A 16573-nucleotide genomic window follows, 5' to 3' on the forward strand; every position below is an offset into this window, starting at 1 on the left:
GACAAGCCGAGACGGGAGAGCACATTACTTAACGTGAATGTAATACTATCCTCGCCAATGCTATTATTTACGGACAAGAGTTGAAGTTGGACATCGTGGTTTTCTCGTGCGGAAATTTGGAGGCGGATAATTCTGGACGATTGGCTCGATTGTTATTGGCTCCCCCTTTTATTTGTCTTGTTTTTATTTTTTTTTTTTAAAATGAAAAGGTCAAATAATGCTTTGTTTTCTGTGTCAACACAATTGATGCTGTTTAGATGTTCCTCGCGTTCGGCTGGAGCTCGGCAGGAACTTGGAAAGCGAACACATCCGCGAAGGGATCGACGTCTACTTCGACTGTCACGTCACGGCCCGTCCATCAGCCGTTCGCCTCGTTTGGCGCCATCAGGTTCGTTCGTCTCTGCCCTCGAAAGTTATTTGAACGAGTGTAGAATTTTTGGGGTTTGAGTTTCCGTTAGTATTGTTACGTCCAAGTTGGTACACTTGGATTGGGTACAAGCAAACGACCTTTAGAGCCGCTGGAATGCCATGCGATTCCGTAGTTAAAACCTCGCTTTCATCCGATTTTATTGCCAAGCGAGGTGCATTCCTTTTTGAGCTGCGGTACATTATTCATGTGCTGTCGTACATCCCCTAGATGACGTGCAAATGTATCATACGTTGCGCAACTTTCTATGGGCAATCCTATTTGGTTGTGATATCTCATTCCTCGACCGGCGTTCCGTTATTTTTTTATCCCGCACTGTTCTTCATCTTATTTAATAGGAATTTCACATGTGCAAACAAACCCAATTTAATTGGCCATCGGATTCGAATCTTTTCGCCGTATTTCACGAGATGGCAGGTCCAACATTTTTCATATCCGCTCGACGTCACCTTTTTGACCTCCGTCTTAGTTATTTTGATTACTGCGGGGGGTTACTCGAATTACCATAATAATAATTTAAAAAAGAAAAAGAAAAAGAAAAGAGAGATGGAAAATGAAGCAATTTGGCAGGTGTACACTCCGTCGCTTCAATGTTGAAAGATAACGATGTTTCTCTTCTCCTTGATCACCGCAGGGCAACGTTTTACAGCACAACGTGAGCGCCGGTGTGATCATCAGCGAATCGAGTCTGGTTTTGCAGAGAGTGGCGCGCAGCTCGGCGGGACGCTACACATGTCACGCTAGCAACGCCGAAGGCGAGGGATCCAGCTCACCTTTCCACCTGCACGTTGCACGTAAGTCTCGCATTTTCTCCAACGTTTTCTCCTTCACGTTTATTTTTACTTTTGAGTTCTCTCCTTTTTGGCCCAACTTTCCTTCGTCTTTGGCGCTCCAAAGTCTTTTGTGCCTTTAGGAGACGTCGGAATCCGGCGCACATCACGTTGAAAGTGGTCGGTTTTTCACGTCTACGGCAACGAATTCCTTTTCGCTCCTTACCCATCCCGGTAAAAACCGGGGGTGGGGGGGGGGAAAGTGAAGAGAGAAAGAACAAACGGGACCGACTTGTGCGGCGGTCGGCGGCGGTCGATTTGATTGTCCTCAAGTTTGCCGTGACACGAAGGAACTTTTCAAAGTTTTTCGGCGAAACTTTTATTTTTGACTCTTTTTTTTCTTCTTCCCACTTCTCCCTTCAAAGTCGAAAAAAAATGTGTTCCTCCCCCCACCTCGTAGCATTAGAAAATGTGATCATCATCACGTTAGCTTAGATAATGATTGATGGAGTGCCGAGCAAAAGTTCGTTAACATTCCTTTTTCCCTTGGAAAGTTTCATTCGACTAGTCAAATCCTTTTTTTATTCCCTCCTCGTTGCCCTTTCCGATCCGACGTTAAATATTATTGATCAATCACTTTTTTTTTGGCCCTGTGTCCGTACACGGTTCATGACGGATTGACGAGTGCTGCAGGAAGAATAATAACTCGACTAAAAACAACCGAGTAAGTACACACAGTCGAGAGAGATGGGAAAAGAAATGCAGCTCAAACAAAGAGCTGAACAAAGAGAGAGAGAGAGAAAAAGAAGAAGAAGAAGAGATATGGGAGCAAACAGATCTAACACGGACCTGACAAATCCGAGTGCAACTCCACGCAAACCCCGGTCGATAGACACATACGTATATATTTGTATACACCGGGCATTTTATACACTTTCGCCTTCTAGTACGTGGGTAATAAGCTTTCTAGCGCTTGGTTACATCAAATATTCAGTTTCTTTCATAAATAAGAAAGATCCTACGTGGATCTGCTTTTCTCCAGCGCACGTTTTTTCGTTTTTTTTTCTCGCTATCATTTTGTCGCCGCATCGGCCATTTTCCCTTGTGTCCGATGGGAAATGATGGGAAAATAAGAGACGGGCATTGTTAACGGCACCTGTGCGAACCCGACGGAAACCGCGGAAAAAGATTTGCGGCCCCTTCAGTTTCCATGGGAGACACAATTGGGGCGACGGGATCTTTTTCCAGCCCGAAAAAGAAAAAAAAAAGGGGGGGGGGATTCGAATCAAATCTGGTTGATTTCATTTCTATAGTTGTGCGGATGGTCGAACGTTTGCTCCTCGAGGAGCTGTGGACGCCGAGAGCTGAGAGCAGCAGCAGCCCAGTCGTGCTTATTCAATCTCGACTGCCCACGACTAGGCTACACAACATGTTCAACTTGAAAGAGTTCCCGCACGCGCATGTCCGATAAAAATCCATTCTTATTCTCATCTCTTTTTTTTTATTTATTTATTTCTTTTCATTTCTTTGCCCATCACTGGACAAGTTTGTGCCATTTTTCTTCCATCTTTTCATGTTGTTGACATGAGTCGCTCTATAGCTGTTAGTCTATCAGATCCATCAAAGGATCGGCGGGGGAAAAGAAACCTGACGGGAACATACGCAACTAACTGCCGTACTGTATAACGAGATGGATATTATACAGCAGACACACACCGTACACATGAATTTTGCCAGCGAGCAGTGAGAGACTCTTCAAATGTCCTCTTCTTATAACAAGAAAAGGAGAAGAAGAAGAAGAAAAACGTATTTCATTTGACGAAGAAGTCGTCCAAAAGCATTTCTAAAGACTTGGTGCAGACCCCGCAGCGACTTTCGTCGAACTCTTGACTTTACATTTCGTTCATCCTCTTTTTTTTTTTTCTTTTTTAAATGTCGTTTTTAAAAAAAGGAAATCGTCTAATTGGATGTTTTTCTTTTTTACAGAAAAACGAGGGAAAATTCAAATTCTCTTTCATTTCTTTCGCCAATGTCTTTTTTAAATAAGAGCGGCGGAACTGTGTGACGCATTTCTAATTACGTGCGGGACCGATTTTCCCTCTCGACAGTCACAAACGGGATAAATTTTCGACTCGCTAATAGCTCTAAATTGTTAAATCAGCATTTCTAAAAAAAAAGAAAAAGAAAAACATTTGGCCTTGCCACGTCCCTCGAAACATTTCAACGCCTTCAGCTAGATAGCCTAGTCAATGCAATTTTCCGGCTCTATATTATTATTGTTATAGCACAACTTAATTATTTTGGTTGTTGTTTCCCTTTTTCTTGGTGGAGCCCCATTTTTTCCCTATTTGGCTTCTGGCTCAACGTATTAAACATTTAGAGTCGTCCGTTTTTCTCTTGCCTCAATGGATGCATGTTGTTGTCGCAGTATCTTTCAGCGGCGAAATGGGTTTATGGACTGATGCCATCGGCTCTACAAAAAGAAGAAGAAATGTGTTTTTCTTTCCCCCTCCAAGTTTGTTTTTATTTGTTTGCGTTACATTTTCATCTTCGATCTGAAAAGGAGCGGCTCTCTCTTTGAAAGGAGTAGGCACCTCATCGTGCAGTGGTTGATGCTGCTGCTGCTGCTGCATGTAAGCACCGCAACAGCTGTTTACCTTCGCTCCCTGCCGGCTCTTTTCTTAAATCTTCATTTGTCAAAACATCCCGAAAAAGAACTCTTGGCGCAACACGATTTTTCTTCGTTACCTGCAAGATGACGCCAACAAAAATCGGAAAAAAAAACTTTTTTTTTTAGAATGTTGTAGGCCTTGTAATACCAAAGTTTCAAACGCCATTTCGTGCTTTAGTGCAATCGTTTTTTTCTAAAATAACCTTCTCGAGGCGAGAAAAAAAAAGAATTTTGGTTAGAAAAAATGGAGGGAGGTCCAGTCGAGTCACGCTCTGATTATACGGAGGAGGGCAGGCAACCGAAATTGTACTAGTGTCCAAGTCGTGTCGTGCTTGGCAATCGTTTGTGCGCGCTGGCCGCTTCTTTCTAGCTAGGCTCGTCTCTCGTATTTGCCCCGGTGACTTCTCTCTACTGCTGGCCCCTGCGGCCATCGCCCATCTACCACTCTTACTATCTCTAACTGTGTTGAGCCAAATTAGCCGTCCAGCTAGCTCAATTGGGCCGCTTCTATAACTCCATTAGTGGCCCGGCCCGTCTTGAGACTTGGTCCTCCTCGCCAGAAAGTACAACAACAAGTTTCAAACTTGTTCATCTCTTGGTCGCCCCCAGAGTTTCCTTTTGATCATTTTTATGAAGGAACGAAATTCGCTTAACTTAAACTAATAAGACTATCATCTAGTTGGGGGGAAAAAAAAGTATTTCGGGTCTGGAATTCAATTTTTAAAATTAATTTTTTTGTTGTTGCGTTGCTTCTTTTGAAAACAGACAAGCCCGTGTGTCGTCCGGAGCAGAAGAATTCGTACGGAGGCGCCAAGGGATTGACGAGCGAAGTGGAATGTCACGTTGAATCCAAGCCGGGCGCCACGAGTTTCCGTTGGACGTTCAACGGCACCGGCGAATTGGTCGACTTGACTTCGGGATACCGGACGACGGCCGACGGCTCCATCTCGATCCTGCGCTACACACCTCGCAGTGAAATGGATTTCGGGACTTTGCTCTGCTGGGCCGCCAATCCCCTTGGTCTCCAATCGCAGCCGTGCGTCTTTCACTTTTACGCCGCCGGTAAGAATTTCGAATTCAATCCTTCTTCTTCTTCTTTTTGATTCTAGAAAGAGGATAGGTCTCACCTTGGCCAGGACCTTGGCAGTGTTCAATCTGGGTGGGGCTCTGCAAGCCTTTGAGCTGCTTAGAGTTTCTTCCGGAGAGAATATGTGCTGGGGCGGTCGGGATCGAGTTGTTGTAACACACTTGAAAGTGGCCAAATCCCCCTTCAACAATGTTTGCATCTCTCTCCCTTGTACATGTGGACCTATCCAGCCCAACTCTGTCGACTAGTTCTTAGTGAAGTATTTGTCCGATATGGACCTCCCTCCCCCTCGCACGTTGTGTGCAGAGGCCACCCGCCACCACTACCAACACCTAACGCGCGTGTGAAGTGTGCGTGATTGGTACGGGCCAGTTTGGATTTACGTACTGTAGGAGCAGCAAGAACCAAAGCCCAGAGAGAAAGAGGAGCTGGAAACTTCTCCTCCTACTCCTCACCCAGCTCGGTTATGCTTGTATTATTTGGTTACTCAACAACTCCCTTATGTGTACCATAGGCTTATCACGTAGTAGCTTAGACTTTCTTCTCTTGTCGACTGTAATACCAGCCGGCCAACTTTTTTTCCCCCCTCCAATTTGGTTTTTTTTTTCCAGTAGGGGAGCTTATTCACATTCTAGATATACTTTGTGTAACTTTAGATTTACTACAAGTCTATTTACATTTTAAGTTTACACTGGTTGTCAAGCTGAATTCACGCCGGTATCGTCGATATGTACCTGCACCTTTTTTCGTTTTTTTATTTGTGTGAAAAGGAGCGGAAGAAGAAGAAGAAAAAAAGAGATAGGAGGAGAGAAATGGGGGGAAAAAATGTCGAGTTTGTGGTGCGTGCTGAAATATGTTTGGTCTTGGCCTATAATAGTATAGTCCTTTACAATATGATTACAATAATAATATGACGGGGCACGGTGAGTTCTTAGTAGTCGCTGATGGCCGTCGATAACGCTAGCGCTCGTTCAATTCCAAAAATGCGCGAGGGAAAAATGAAGGTCCAAACTTTTTTCTTTTTGCGGGAGAAATGTGAGGCGGACAGCAAGAAAAATAGCCGCCGAGTTTGTTGTTGTTGTAGTAGGTACTGACTGTATTGTATTGTGTATATCGCGTGCCCAGGTGTTCCCGATCCGCCCAGGAACTGTTCCATCTCCAACCAGACTTTGTCGTCATTTGAAATCGATTGCGCCGAGGGTTACGACGGCGGCATTCCCCAGCACTTCAAGATGCACGTTTTCGACATCAAAACAAGAGCGTTGCTGGCCAACTTGACTTCCTCGTCGCCGAGATTCGCTCTCCACTTGGGATCCTCTTCGGGACCGTCTGGCCTCTCGCCAGGAGGATCCGACGAAAACCCCAAAACCCACAGTTGGAAATCTGGCGGAGGGTCGTCCAACAACAACCTCATCACAATCGATGAGGCGCCCAACAACAAGACGGCCAGACGGCACAGCAATGGCGGCGCTGGCTCCGCTAACGGCGGCGGAGGCAACGTGTTTTTCGGGAGCATCGCCGTCATTCCGCCGGTGGGCACGTTACTCCAGGTGACGGCAGTCAATGCCCACGGCGTCAGCGAATCGGTTTTCATTGAAGCCACTCAGCAGGCCGTCGTCGGGTTGCTGCCGGCCGAGATGCAGGCCGCCGGCGGTGCGGGCGGAGGCGGCGGCTTCTCCAATTTCGAGATGACTCCCACCTTGGGCATCTTGATTGGCATCGTCGCCACCGGTGTCTTCATGATGGCCACTCTTATTGCGGCCCTGCGCTTCCGCCAGCGAAAGAACAAGCCGGGCACCAGCGGTGGGGCCAATCATCTCAACCATCAATCAGCCTCGGTCATTAGCAAAGATAAAGATCGAGACATGGACAGTTACAACGGCAACGAATACATTGAGCTGGGCACCAAAGATCCGGACGTCATTGGCAAAGATAAATCAGGTGAGTCATTCTGCGTCGCTGTTGGTAGTAAATGCAGAAATTAAATTCCGCGTTCTCAGTGATGAGCAGGAAATTAAATTGTCAATTATTCACAAGGAATGGAGTCGATGCCGCACATCATCAGCAACCCGCTCGATCTGATGGCCAACGGTCGGACCCCGTCCAGCGCGTCGACTCTTCCGTTGCGCGGCGACAGTCCAGCTGGCTCTTCTTCCGCTGTTCGATCTAGTCAGGTAAATTCAAATTTGCACTTGCCAAATCTCATTTCCCTCCTTACTCTGTCTGGGGGGTGACTGTGACTATGACTGCCATTGATGAGTTTGTACTTTGCAACACCTGTCACATGGGGTTCTTGTACATATTGGCTTTGAAGTCTCCGCCGTGCGCATATCCGGGCGATATTTGCGGATGAGTGAAGATAATGAAAAGCGTACCGCCCATCTTTTGATACTTGCTCACCCCTTTTCGCTTGCATCCGCTCGATCGTGACATAAATCTAGCTCTTCCAGCAGTTTAGCTTCACCTCACCGTCAATGGCGACACCGACGCTATCTGAATGTTTGGTGAAACTACGGAGACGGCTTTTGTGCGGATCAATAAACAGAACTTATTCTCCACATTGTATATGTACAGTTCATGTCATGCATGCATGTATGTATGGACTAAGAGAGAGAGAGAGAGGGGGAGGGGTGAGCTAGTACAGATTTTCCTGCCGGATATATATTTGGGCCTCTTTCACGGGCCCGAGCAAGAAGAAATGAGTTGACTGCTGTACGAGAGAGAGAGTATGCCATTATATTCCGTCAGCACAGCTGTCTCGATGTTTGACTCTACCGATTCTTCAAGTAGCGCAAACAGCCCAACATGTTCGCCTTCTCCATCTTTGCTCATCCTACACAATCCTTTTGTGTGTGTGTGTGGAGACGACTGTGTCGTATAATCCATTGAGTGCTGCTGCTGCTGCTGCTGCTCGCATTCGGCCAAAGTAGACATATGTACACACACAAAACACCATCGATCCGACTCTGGCGATGGATGGAAATGTTGTTTTTTCTCCTTTCTATTTTTTAAAAATGCATTTCTTGTGTTTCTGTTGGCAGGAGGAAGTGGTTTACGCCGAGCTGACGCTCTCTCGTCATCGACCGACTCACCTGGCCGTGCCGAGCGGTAAATTGCCCGTAGGTACGACGGACCCGGTTGCCACCACCGCTCCGTCCACGGACGGAGTGGTCTACGCCCAAATAGACCACACTTTGAAGCGGAAGCAGCAACAACAGCAGTCGCATAAACGAATAAGAAGCGAAGCTCCGCCGCCGCCTACTACCACAGCAGCTCAGCTATCCACCTTCCAGCAGCCATTACTACAACAACAACACCACCACCACCACCAGGTCGTTTTGCCGGATGTCAGTCAAACGATGACCGCCCATGGCAACAACATTCGTGAAACCATTTTAATGTAAGAGACACATAAACCCGACGCGTCGTCATCACCAACCGACACCGCATTATTTTACAGTTACACCTCTTTTTTTCTAAAAGATTTTAACTGGTGGATAGGTGGAGTTTAAGTCAAAGAAATCGTAATCCAAGTTAAATGGTTCGTGTCTATCGCCATCGTTCTCTGCTTGTCGTTGTTGTGTCTCTGTGCATTCCCGTGCACACAAACGCAAAAGACACAGTGCTGTACCAAGTCTATATTTAAAAAAAAAAAAAAAAGTAAATGTGTGTCAAAATGATGTAAAAAGAAGAACAAAGCCGGCCATTGTTGAACTCCTCTTTTGGTCGATTTATATATTCGCTGTTTTGATGTGTCTCATACGTGGTTCAACGCTTCAAAATGATTCCGTTCACACAATATTTTAATAATATATTGTTCAGTATATTGTTACCTTTTTCCCTCGTTCTTTTAAAGAAAAGACATCACACTCTTTCTGGTATCGTCAAGAAAGAGAACCAGTTTTCTTTCTCTTATTCTTTTTTTGGCGCAATGGTCATCATTTGGGATGGCCAAGGTTATGTTATTTGTATTTGGAAACCATGATTTGTTGACGTGCTATGTCCTGTGTTCAACAACCTATACCGGTTTTGTCTCCTTCTTCCTGATTTCTCATTGACTCTGTTGTACTATTACGTGTAAAATGAAAACTACCGTCTTTTATATGTCAGCACGATTGGATTTCTCTCGGCCCATCTGTGTGTATCTATCACCCGTAACAATGTTGATATTATGTTTCTCTCATCCATTTTTTAATTGAAATGGAAAAAAAATATTTTACGATGTCGAGGAGAGATGGGTGAAAGCGAGTCGCAGAGAGAGAACTCTGCGCCGATGGTGATGATATAAATATATATTATGTTTTATGTTTACCAAAATTGGTCACTATATAGCTTCAATTTATTTTAATACAATGGTACGTGTCATTTGAACGTTTCATTTTTAGCGGTCGGCTGGCGAAGGCATTTCCAAATGGAGAAGGAAAGTAGTAGTAAATACAAGCGTCACGCCAATTAGAACAGTCGTGCGAGCAAATCACGTTATAAAGCGCTCGAACCACCATCTGTGATCGAATCACGCCAACTATCGTGAACCACCAAGACATAGGAAAGCGGTTAGACAACAAATATCAAATAAATTTTTGCCTTTATTCATTTATTACTATTTTACAATCGTTGGAAATTCAAATTTTTTTTCTAAAATTTTTGCAGATACTCGACTCATCAAACACATGAAGGAGAAATTCGTTACCCGTATGGCCAAATCCGCTGTTATTTATTATAGGGATCCATACCATACATCCATACGGATGGTTATTATTATTCACGTTTGAAGCTACAGGGTAAATAGTTATAAAGATTCATACGTTCGTGATATATTTCACACTACCAATCCTGGCTGTTCCACAAAGAATTCGTTGCCCAATGCCGACAAAGGTTTAGCCGAGAGAAAATTTTGCCGATGCGGCGGAATATAAAACGATTGCATTTCTTTATAGCCACAGGCCTACGGCGATGGATCCCCAACTAGTCGTACAATATCAAAATGATCATATTGTGCGCATTAATTCATATGCTTCGACAATCCGCATCAGCATGGTGGGAAAGTTTTCCATCGTTTGCACTCTGCCCCTACGAATCACCCAATCCTTGGTTGATGTTTTGATGGTGAAACTTTATTATAATAGCCATTTGATTTATAACTACATGGACGAGTTGCTTTTCCCATCACAAAAGGAAAGAGCACGAGATGCTACGCTGTACAGTTGCCATTTTTCTTTCAGTTATCTGATGAAGAAAAAGAAACTCTGGTCAAAATCAATCTCGATTATGAGATTTTTTCACTAGGCTTGCACTGCCGCTGGCTATGGCTATGGTATCTGTGGTATGATATTTTATTAGGCGGCAGTGTCAATTTCGGGTAGCTGTACTGTTATGCAATAGTGAAATTAATTAAAATATCTTAAACATATTTTTTGTTTCTAAATTTCTCTTTTTCGGGCGGATGACTCCAGCCGTTGCCAAAATGCGCCTAGTCGTTCGTGGATGCTAATCTTTTTTGCTGTCACTAGGTAGCTAAAACTAAAATGATGTCCACTAGATGGCGCGAGCCTCTTCGTTACAGACCAAAACAAGTTTCAGCTGAGTAATGAAATGTAGTATGTATCCTTCACACCTAATTTTGTTTTCCTGGCATTTTTCGCCATAAAAACGGTAATTTCAGCTCGGATTCTTTAAGGTTACTGAATTTTAATTATTTGTGTGTGAATTTACAGGATACTTAGCAAGTGTGATGAAATTAAGCTGTTGCATGCAGTCTTTTGTGTCAGTGATAAGAAGAGTGGTCTGAAAATGCTCTCGGTTTTCTTGCAGCCAGCTAGTGAAAGATGTGCAGACCAAATTAGGCTGATGCAGTCAGTGGTGCTGGTTCTACTGTTCTAGGTTCTATTGCAGCAGCCTCGGTTGTTACTGTCTGCCTGTTTGACATTGGCGTCTCACTAAATTGTTAAGTCATACTCCAGATATTGAAACCCTCATCACCTCCAATTCTTTGCTGCCAATTCTTTGCTGCCAATCCTTTGTGAGGTTGCGGGGACCATCACAACAAGTTCAAATTTAAGCTGATCTGAAATTGATTGATTTGAGGTAATGCTTGCAGCTTGCTGTTGCTACAATCTCATTTGGGAATTACTGACTTCTAAATAAATCTTCATTCTCCTTTCAGATTATTTCTTCACCGCTGTTCTATAGAATTGATCCATTGGTGAAATTGAAGAGAGATTGCTGAAATTCAAGACTGATTGATCAATAAATCATGGTGATGTAGATAAATTACAAGTGCTTTACTGGACTACCTTCTTTTCTGTGGCCCCGTTTCCCTAACTAACCTCTAACCAACACCCGCCGGTGGTCACTCACCCGCTGTGAAAACAGAAGGATGAAGAGCGGCTCTGGTCGAACGGGGACTTGGAAGGCGCAAGATCTGAGAAAAACTTCTGGAGGGTCATGAGTCTAACCATAAAGCCTATGACTGATCGCTTCCTAGCAAAACTGCGCATACTTTTTTCTTCTTCCTTGCCCAGGTAATCTCCCTGGGCACAGTCAATCAAGGCAGAGTCTCCCCCTGGCTTGATTAGCTGGACTTTGCAAGGACAAAGTTGAAAAGGACTTATTTTAAGCTCACTGTTTGAAAAAAAAAAAAAAAAAAAATTGAAATAAGCCCGAGACTAAATTATTTTGTGACGAATATCATTATTTATTGAAATGTCTTAAAACTGTTTATATTTCATTTGTTACGTATAAATATATGCATAACTTCCATTCTTCTTTTTCCATTTCCCATATCACCAATCAGTATTTAGGGTCCATCACACAGAGGGCTGTTCTCTCAACCACAATCTAGATCTATAAAAGGAGAAGAATTATCCTGAAAGGAGATTACTTAAATGTAAATTTTTAGGTAGGAATAACAGTAAGCATAAACTCAAGTCAATCCATCTTAATTCATATAGTCAGGCATATTTTTAGCAATTTTCAAAACAAAACCTCAACACAAACACAATTAATTATAGGAATAGGAAAATGTTATTCAGTCGATATGTTCAAACTGAAGCTCACCTTAAATGGAATTGTAGTGCAACAGAAAATTGATTTAGGTGTCATGAGGACCTGAAGCTCTTGGATACAGTTGAGAATTACCATCTACTAATGATACATACTTTAATGACATACTTTAGGCATGACTGCAGGGTTGAAGAGTGAAGACATCTCATTCACAGTTGCTTCAAAAATGGTCATCATTAATGTGTCAAATGATGACACATGAATAGGTAAACAGGCACAGAAAGAGGAACATTTAGTTAACCTATTCTCAAGTTCATTCAACTTTCAGTTTCAAAACATAATTGTTACTTTAAAAGGTATCAAATTACCGTCAAATGGTTTGATTTTACTTTTCACATCTTTTCAAGTAGTTTCAACTTTCAACAATTTAGCTCTTCGATGGTTTACTGGCAGTCCTGGCCCTAATAGGTTCAGACTTCAGACTGACGAAATTCACATTGTACAGGACTCGTTCGATGATCGTAGAAAAAAACTGCAAAATAACAACATAACAAAGAAGACAAAGAAAATTAATAACATGCTCTTTTGCAACTAAGGAAAAACAAAACATAGGTGGATCAATTATGCAAGAAAAAAATATGCAATTACACCATTACATCAGGAATTACATATACAGAATGCACCGAACTGTCGATTTAAAGAGAAGATCAAAATACGGCTTGGATTCGAATTGATCACACGACTTTCATAAAAAATAAAACAAAAACAAACTTGCCATAACAACTGTTGAATTGATGCAGAACCCCATGCAACATTGCCAATTTGGCATACATTGCATTTGGCAGTGACCAATTTCTTTTTTCTTTGGAATTTCCTCGTCTTTTTCCCGATCGTAATGTTAGCCTTTATTCTACTCTTTTTCAACATGATTCCAGTAATAAAGTAATCATTTCATAACTTTATTAATTCTTACGCAGATATTTTCCTACTTTTCCCGCGAAATCTGGCGAAACAAATGAATCTAAAAAGCCGCATGCTTAGTTGCTCTCAGTTTCCATAGCAGACGACGAACTTGGCAATTATTGTGGTCCTTTTCAGAGACCAGTGTGGTCGTGAAACACAGAACACTTAAGCTCGTTCGTTCTTTTTCCTTTGTTTCAATGGAACCGACGTGTATTGTTGTTGATTTCCTACGAAAACACTTTACCTTCGTTGACGACACGCAATCCTGATTTCTCTTCGTGGCGACTAAACCTTGTATGTCTCTATGGTATTCTCCACGTGTCCGGACCGGTCACAGCACGTGCCATAGCCATTACTCAGTAAGGATTAAGTCCATAGACCATGAAATTATTTTTATTTTCCCTTTTAATTACTGCTTTACGATGTTCTGATTGTTAGCTTACCTGAATTGATCGTTATTATATGGACCTTGTTGTTGTTTCAGGGGTTTGATACTACGAGCCGATTCTACTAAAAACCACACTTCGACGTTCGACCATCAACAATTTGGCCTCCATTACAAGTTTCAATTGATGGAGATGAGCCCCCCTCAAGGTAGGAAAACTTTCTCGTTGTATGTATTATGCATTGGGCAGTACTCACGGCCGTCACTGCCATCTGGCGAGGTTCACGACCATATTCTGGGAATGTTGCGCTAAATGTTTCTGGGTCGCCTTCATAACTCTACTTGAGGGAATTCCCCCTTGCTTCAGTGCGGAGACCGATGGTTCCTTCTTTATTTTGAACGACATTCGTGATGGGTGGGGAGAAGCGATGCAATGAATCAGCGCTACGTACCGCTCTGAAATTTCTCTGCGTGAGTGTATTGATTTTCCTCTTTGATTCAGCGTGTGTGTCTGTGAGTGAGTGAGTGTGTGTGTGTGTGTGTGTGATATGCCAATCAGCCAAGTAGATTTCGCTCGATATAACGAATGATCTCCACTCGGGATGATGGAGTGTGTTCAAACATACAAGACTTTGCCGTTAAGAGTCCATATATATACACACAGCGAAATATTCCTTTCATCATTCAAAAATCCCTAATGATGGGATTTTTGTTTTGTTTTTACTACATAATTATAAAATAATGGCATATTATATCCCGCCTTGCCTGTTTATGTACATTTTACATCAGCACTTTTGTTTTAAAACTTTTTTTGCGCCTCTGGAAGGAAGGAACGAGAAATTTGTAATTGTCACACGTTATTTGTTTTTTTGTTGTTGTGGAATTTTTTGTTGTTGTGGAGGGAGGGATCATCAGACGGCACTTTCCCGCGGATTGATGACGCGCGGAGAGACGCTGCCCTGGCTGGACATGAGAGGAGTTGAGACGGTGCTCAATTCCTCTTCAATGACGGACACGGTGGCCAGCGGGTGGTGGTGATGGTGGAGATGATGACGATGGGAATGATGTCGACCGGGGGAAACGATGACGCCTTTGCCACTCGTGTGACTCCCCACCGTGTACGTCCCGGCCACCGCCGTCGTTGTTGGGTAACTCTCGAATTGGTGATCGGTCGAATGAGATGGCGGCAGATGTGGAAGTTGCCCGGCCCTCGTCAGGGACGAGGTAGCCGAAGTTGAGCCGTCACTCCTCATCATCAACATCATAGGAACGGTGACGTGGCTCAGCATCACGTCGTGCTCAGTCTGTTAAAGTTTACGTTTCGTTAAAAAGTCAGAAAAATTTCAGTCGTCGTATAAATTCATCTGTTGGGAAAATAACGTAGCGAAATTCTTACTGCTGTTGCATAACCAAGATGGGATGGAGTGTATGCGGCTGAAACGTAGACTTGGCTGCTGGGCTCCCCAGCGGCAGAGTAGTGAAGATTGATCGGCCCAGCCATACTGATGGTGCTAACGCCAACATTTCTCGTGTTTGAATCTAAATTACGCGCATTCGTTTGAATTTCCACATCGCATTGAATGATCATTTTTAAAGTAATACCATTCTTATTGGGAACAACATCGGGATTGTGCTCGTCTTCGTGTTTCTGCTGGAGCAGTACGTTGCCCACCGAGTCTCTTTTGCCGCTGGTGCTGTCTTTGGCTGCCGTGATGCTGCCGGTCGTGCCCGGCTCCACATTCAACTGGCTTACACTTTTCGTTTGAGTCGTGTTGACGGAGAGTTTGCTCGCCGAACCGTTGGGCGTGCCATCGTCCCGCTCTCGAGTCCTGACGATGAAAACTATGGCGACGGCCACGATTATGAGCGTGGCGACGATCCCGATCAGGGCCCCGAGTATTGGCGTCATGTGAAAGACGACGGCTTGAGTCGTCGGACCCACTAGTCCAGCTCGGCGCTCCACAGCTTGACTGATACTCCTTGTTTCAAATTGTTATGGATTATTCTCTTTTTGAAATTCTTGATTTTTAAATTCAAATCGGTATAGTAAAAACTTACGTTTCGGCCATGAGAACGACCGACGAACTGCGACCCTTGGTGTTTTCCGCCCAAATGTGCAACTCGTAGGAAGTCGCCGGCTCTAGTGAGTAGACGCCAAAGTCTCCTGATTGGACGCCGGTAGCATTGAACACGGCCTTGTTGTCCGTCTTGGCTTGAAGCACTTGCAGGTTGAAAAATTGAGTTAAACCGCCATCGTAGCCTGGCAGACAGTTGACTGACAAGCCGTTGGATGTAATGTTGTTAACGGTGCAATTGTACGGCGCCGAAGGCTCGCCTGAACGTCCCAGCAACAACAGAAACAATAATATAATAAAATATCCGACGCCAAAAAAGGAGTGGGAGGGGGGGGGGGAGAGACGGATGGATCGATTTTTCTTGGGATAATAGAAAAGAGAGCGTCGAGAATAGGGAGAAAGAATAGGAGAGAGAAAGTAATCAAAAAACAAACAAACCAGCTGGCTGGATGCTGAAAACGCAGGGATCGCGCTGTTCACCGATGGCGTTTCGTGCCCAGCAGAGGAGAGTGCCGTAATCCTGCTGTTCATTTTGGTAGACTCGATGTGTGACATTACTCTGCCATCCGGATGTGGAAATGGAACCGTTGGGCACTTCGGCCACTGCCAAAGTCGAGTTGAACATCCAGCGGAAGCTCAAATCGGTGGCTGGATGGGCGTCGACGGCACATCGAATCGTCACCGCTTCATTACGAGACGCTCCGTAAGCCGTCTGTTGACCTGGCTGGCAATGGGGTCGAACTGCGTGAACCCCATCGACAATCACGCCAAAAGATTAAAGAAAAATTCCTTTTTTTATTGTACAAGACGTAGGATATTATCTATCGGTTGACTGACCCCTCCCCATGTAATATCAAAGAGAGAGAACTATGGGTTTGTCAAAAATGGATGATGCCAAGTCTTGGCGTTGCTATCATATAATGGATCTTGGGGCAGAACATGATGATGAGCAGACAAGCCAAAAAAAAGAAGAAGAAGTCTATCCGGGGGAGGGTGCTGGGCTATTATACGCACTAGTATACCCTACTACTAGTAGTACCACTCTCTTTTTAACACCCTTCTTTTCTTCATCTTGAGAGGGGGCGGAGGGAAGAAGAAAAAAAGAATCGAGGAGGAGATGATATGTCAAGGAAGGTCTGTGTCATTGACACTAGTGCCGTTCACCTTCTGCTGACACGGCCATTGTAAAAGGG

The 16573-nt window shown here is 43.9% G+C and overlaps 2 protein-coding genes and 2 long non-coding RNA genes across 9 annotated transcripts in view; 2 read left to right on the plus strand and 2 right to left on the minus strand.

The window, feature by feature from the left end:
• Positions 1 to 9320, plus strand: part of LOC124194386 (neural cell adhesion molecule 2-like) — a 44607-nt gene extending 35287 nt beyond the window's left edge. For all 4 annotated transcript variants that reach the window (XM_046588551.1, XM_046588553.1, XM_046588550.1 and 1 more), the window contains 6 exons: positions 258 to 388; positions 1062 to 1221; positions 4634 to 4930; positions 6081 to 6896; positions 6993 to 7129; positions 7997 to 9320. In XM_046588551.1, coding sequence (XP_046444507.1) covers positions 258 to 388; positions 1062 to 1221; positions 4634 to 4930; positions 6081 to 6896; positions 6993 to 7129; positions 7997 to 8359 — 1904 coding nt within the window. In that variant the 3' untranslated portion in view covers positions 8360 to 9320. The remainder of the gene's footprint in view (positions 1 to 257; positions 389 to 1061; positions 1222 to 4633; positions 4931 to 6080; positions 6897 to 6992; positions 7130 to 7996) is intronic.
• A 1180-nt stretch (positions 9321 to 10500) lies between these two features.
• On the plus strand, positions 10501 to 11714 carry LOC124194391. The gene is made up of 3 exons (XR_006874761.1): positions 10501 to 10607; positions 10670 to 11039; positions 11119 to 11714. It is a non-coding gene; the product is annotated as an uncharacterized LOC124194391 (long non-coding RNA).
• LOC124194392 lies at positions 11665 to 12238 on the minus strand. Its single transcript, XR_006874762.1, has 3 exons — positions 12126 to 12238; positions 12012 to 12095; positions 11665 to 11798 (listed from the first exon to the last, which is right to left on the minus strand). It is a non-coding gene; the product is annotated as an uncharacterized LOC124194392 (long non-coding RNA).
• Positions 12239 to 13556: 1318 nt separating this feature from the next.
• Positions 13557 to 16573, minus strand: part of LOC124194389 (synaptogenesis protein syg-2-like) — a 39558-nt gene continuing 36541 nt past the window's right edge. Inside the window, exons 10-14 of one of the 3 annotated variants that reach the window (XM_046588572.1) lie at positions 15819 to 16121; positions 15364 to 15640; positions 14908 to 15281; positions 14702 to 14844; positions 13557 to 14609 (exon numbers count right to left, since the gene is read on the minus strand). In XM_046588572.1, coding sequence (XP_046444528.1) covers positions 14217 to 14609; positions 14702 to 14844; positions 14908 to 15281; positions 15364 to 15640; positions 15819 to 16121 — 1490 coding nt within the window. In that variant the 3' untranslated portion in view covers positions 13557 to 14216. Of the gene's footprint in view, positions 14610 to 14701; positions 14845 to 14907; positions 15285 to 15363; positions 15641 to 15818; positions 16122 to 16573 lie in introns of all 3 variants that reach the window. The other 2 variants (XM_046588571.1, XM_046588573.1) reach the window with 2 other exon arrangements.

The sequence above is a fragment of the Daphnia pulex genome, chromosome 5 (assembly GCF_021134715.1).
Source record: "Daphnia pulex isolate KAP4 chromosome 5, ASM2113471v1".
Lineage (NCBI taxonomy): Eukaryota > Metazoa > Arthropoda > Branchiopoda > Diplostraca > Daphniidae > Daphnia > Daphnia pulex.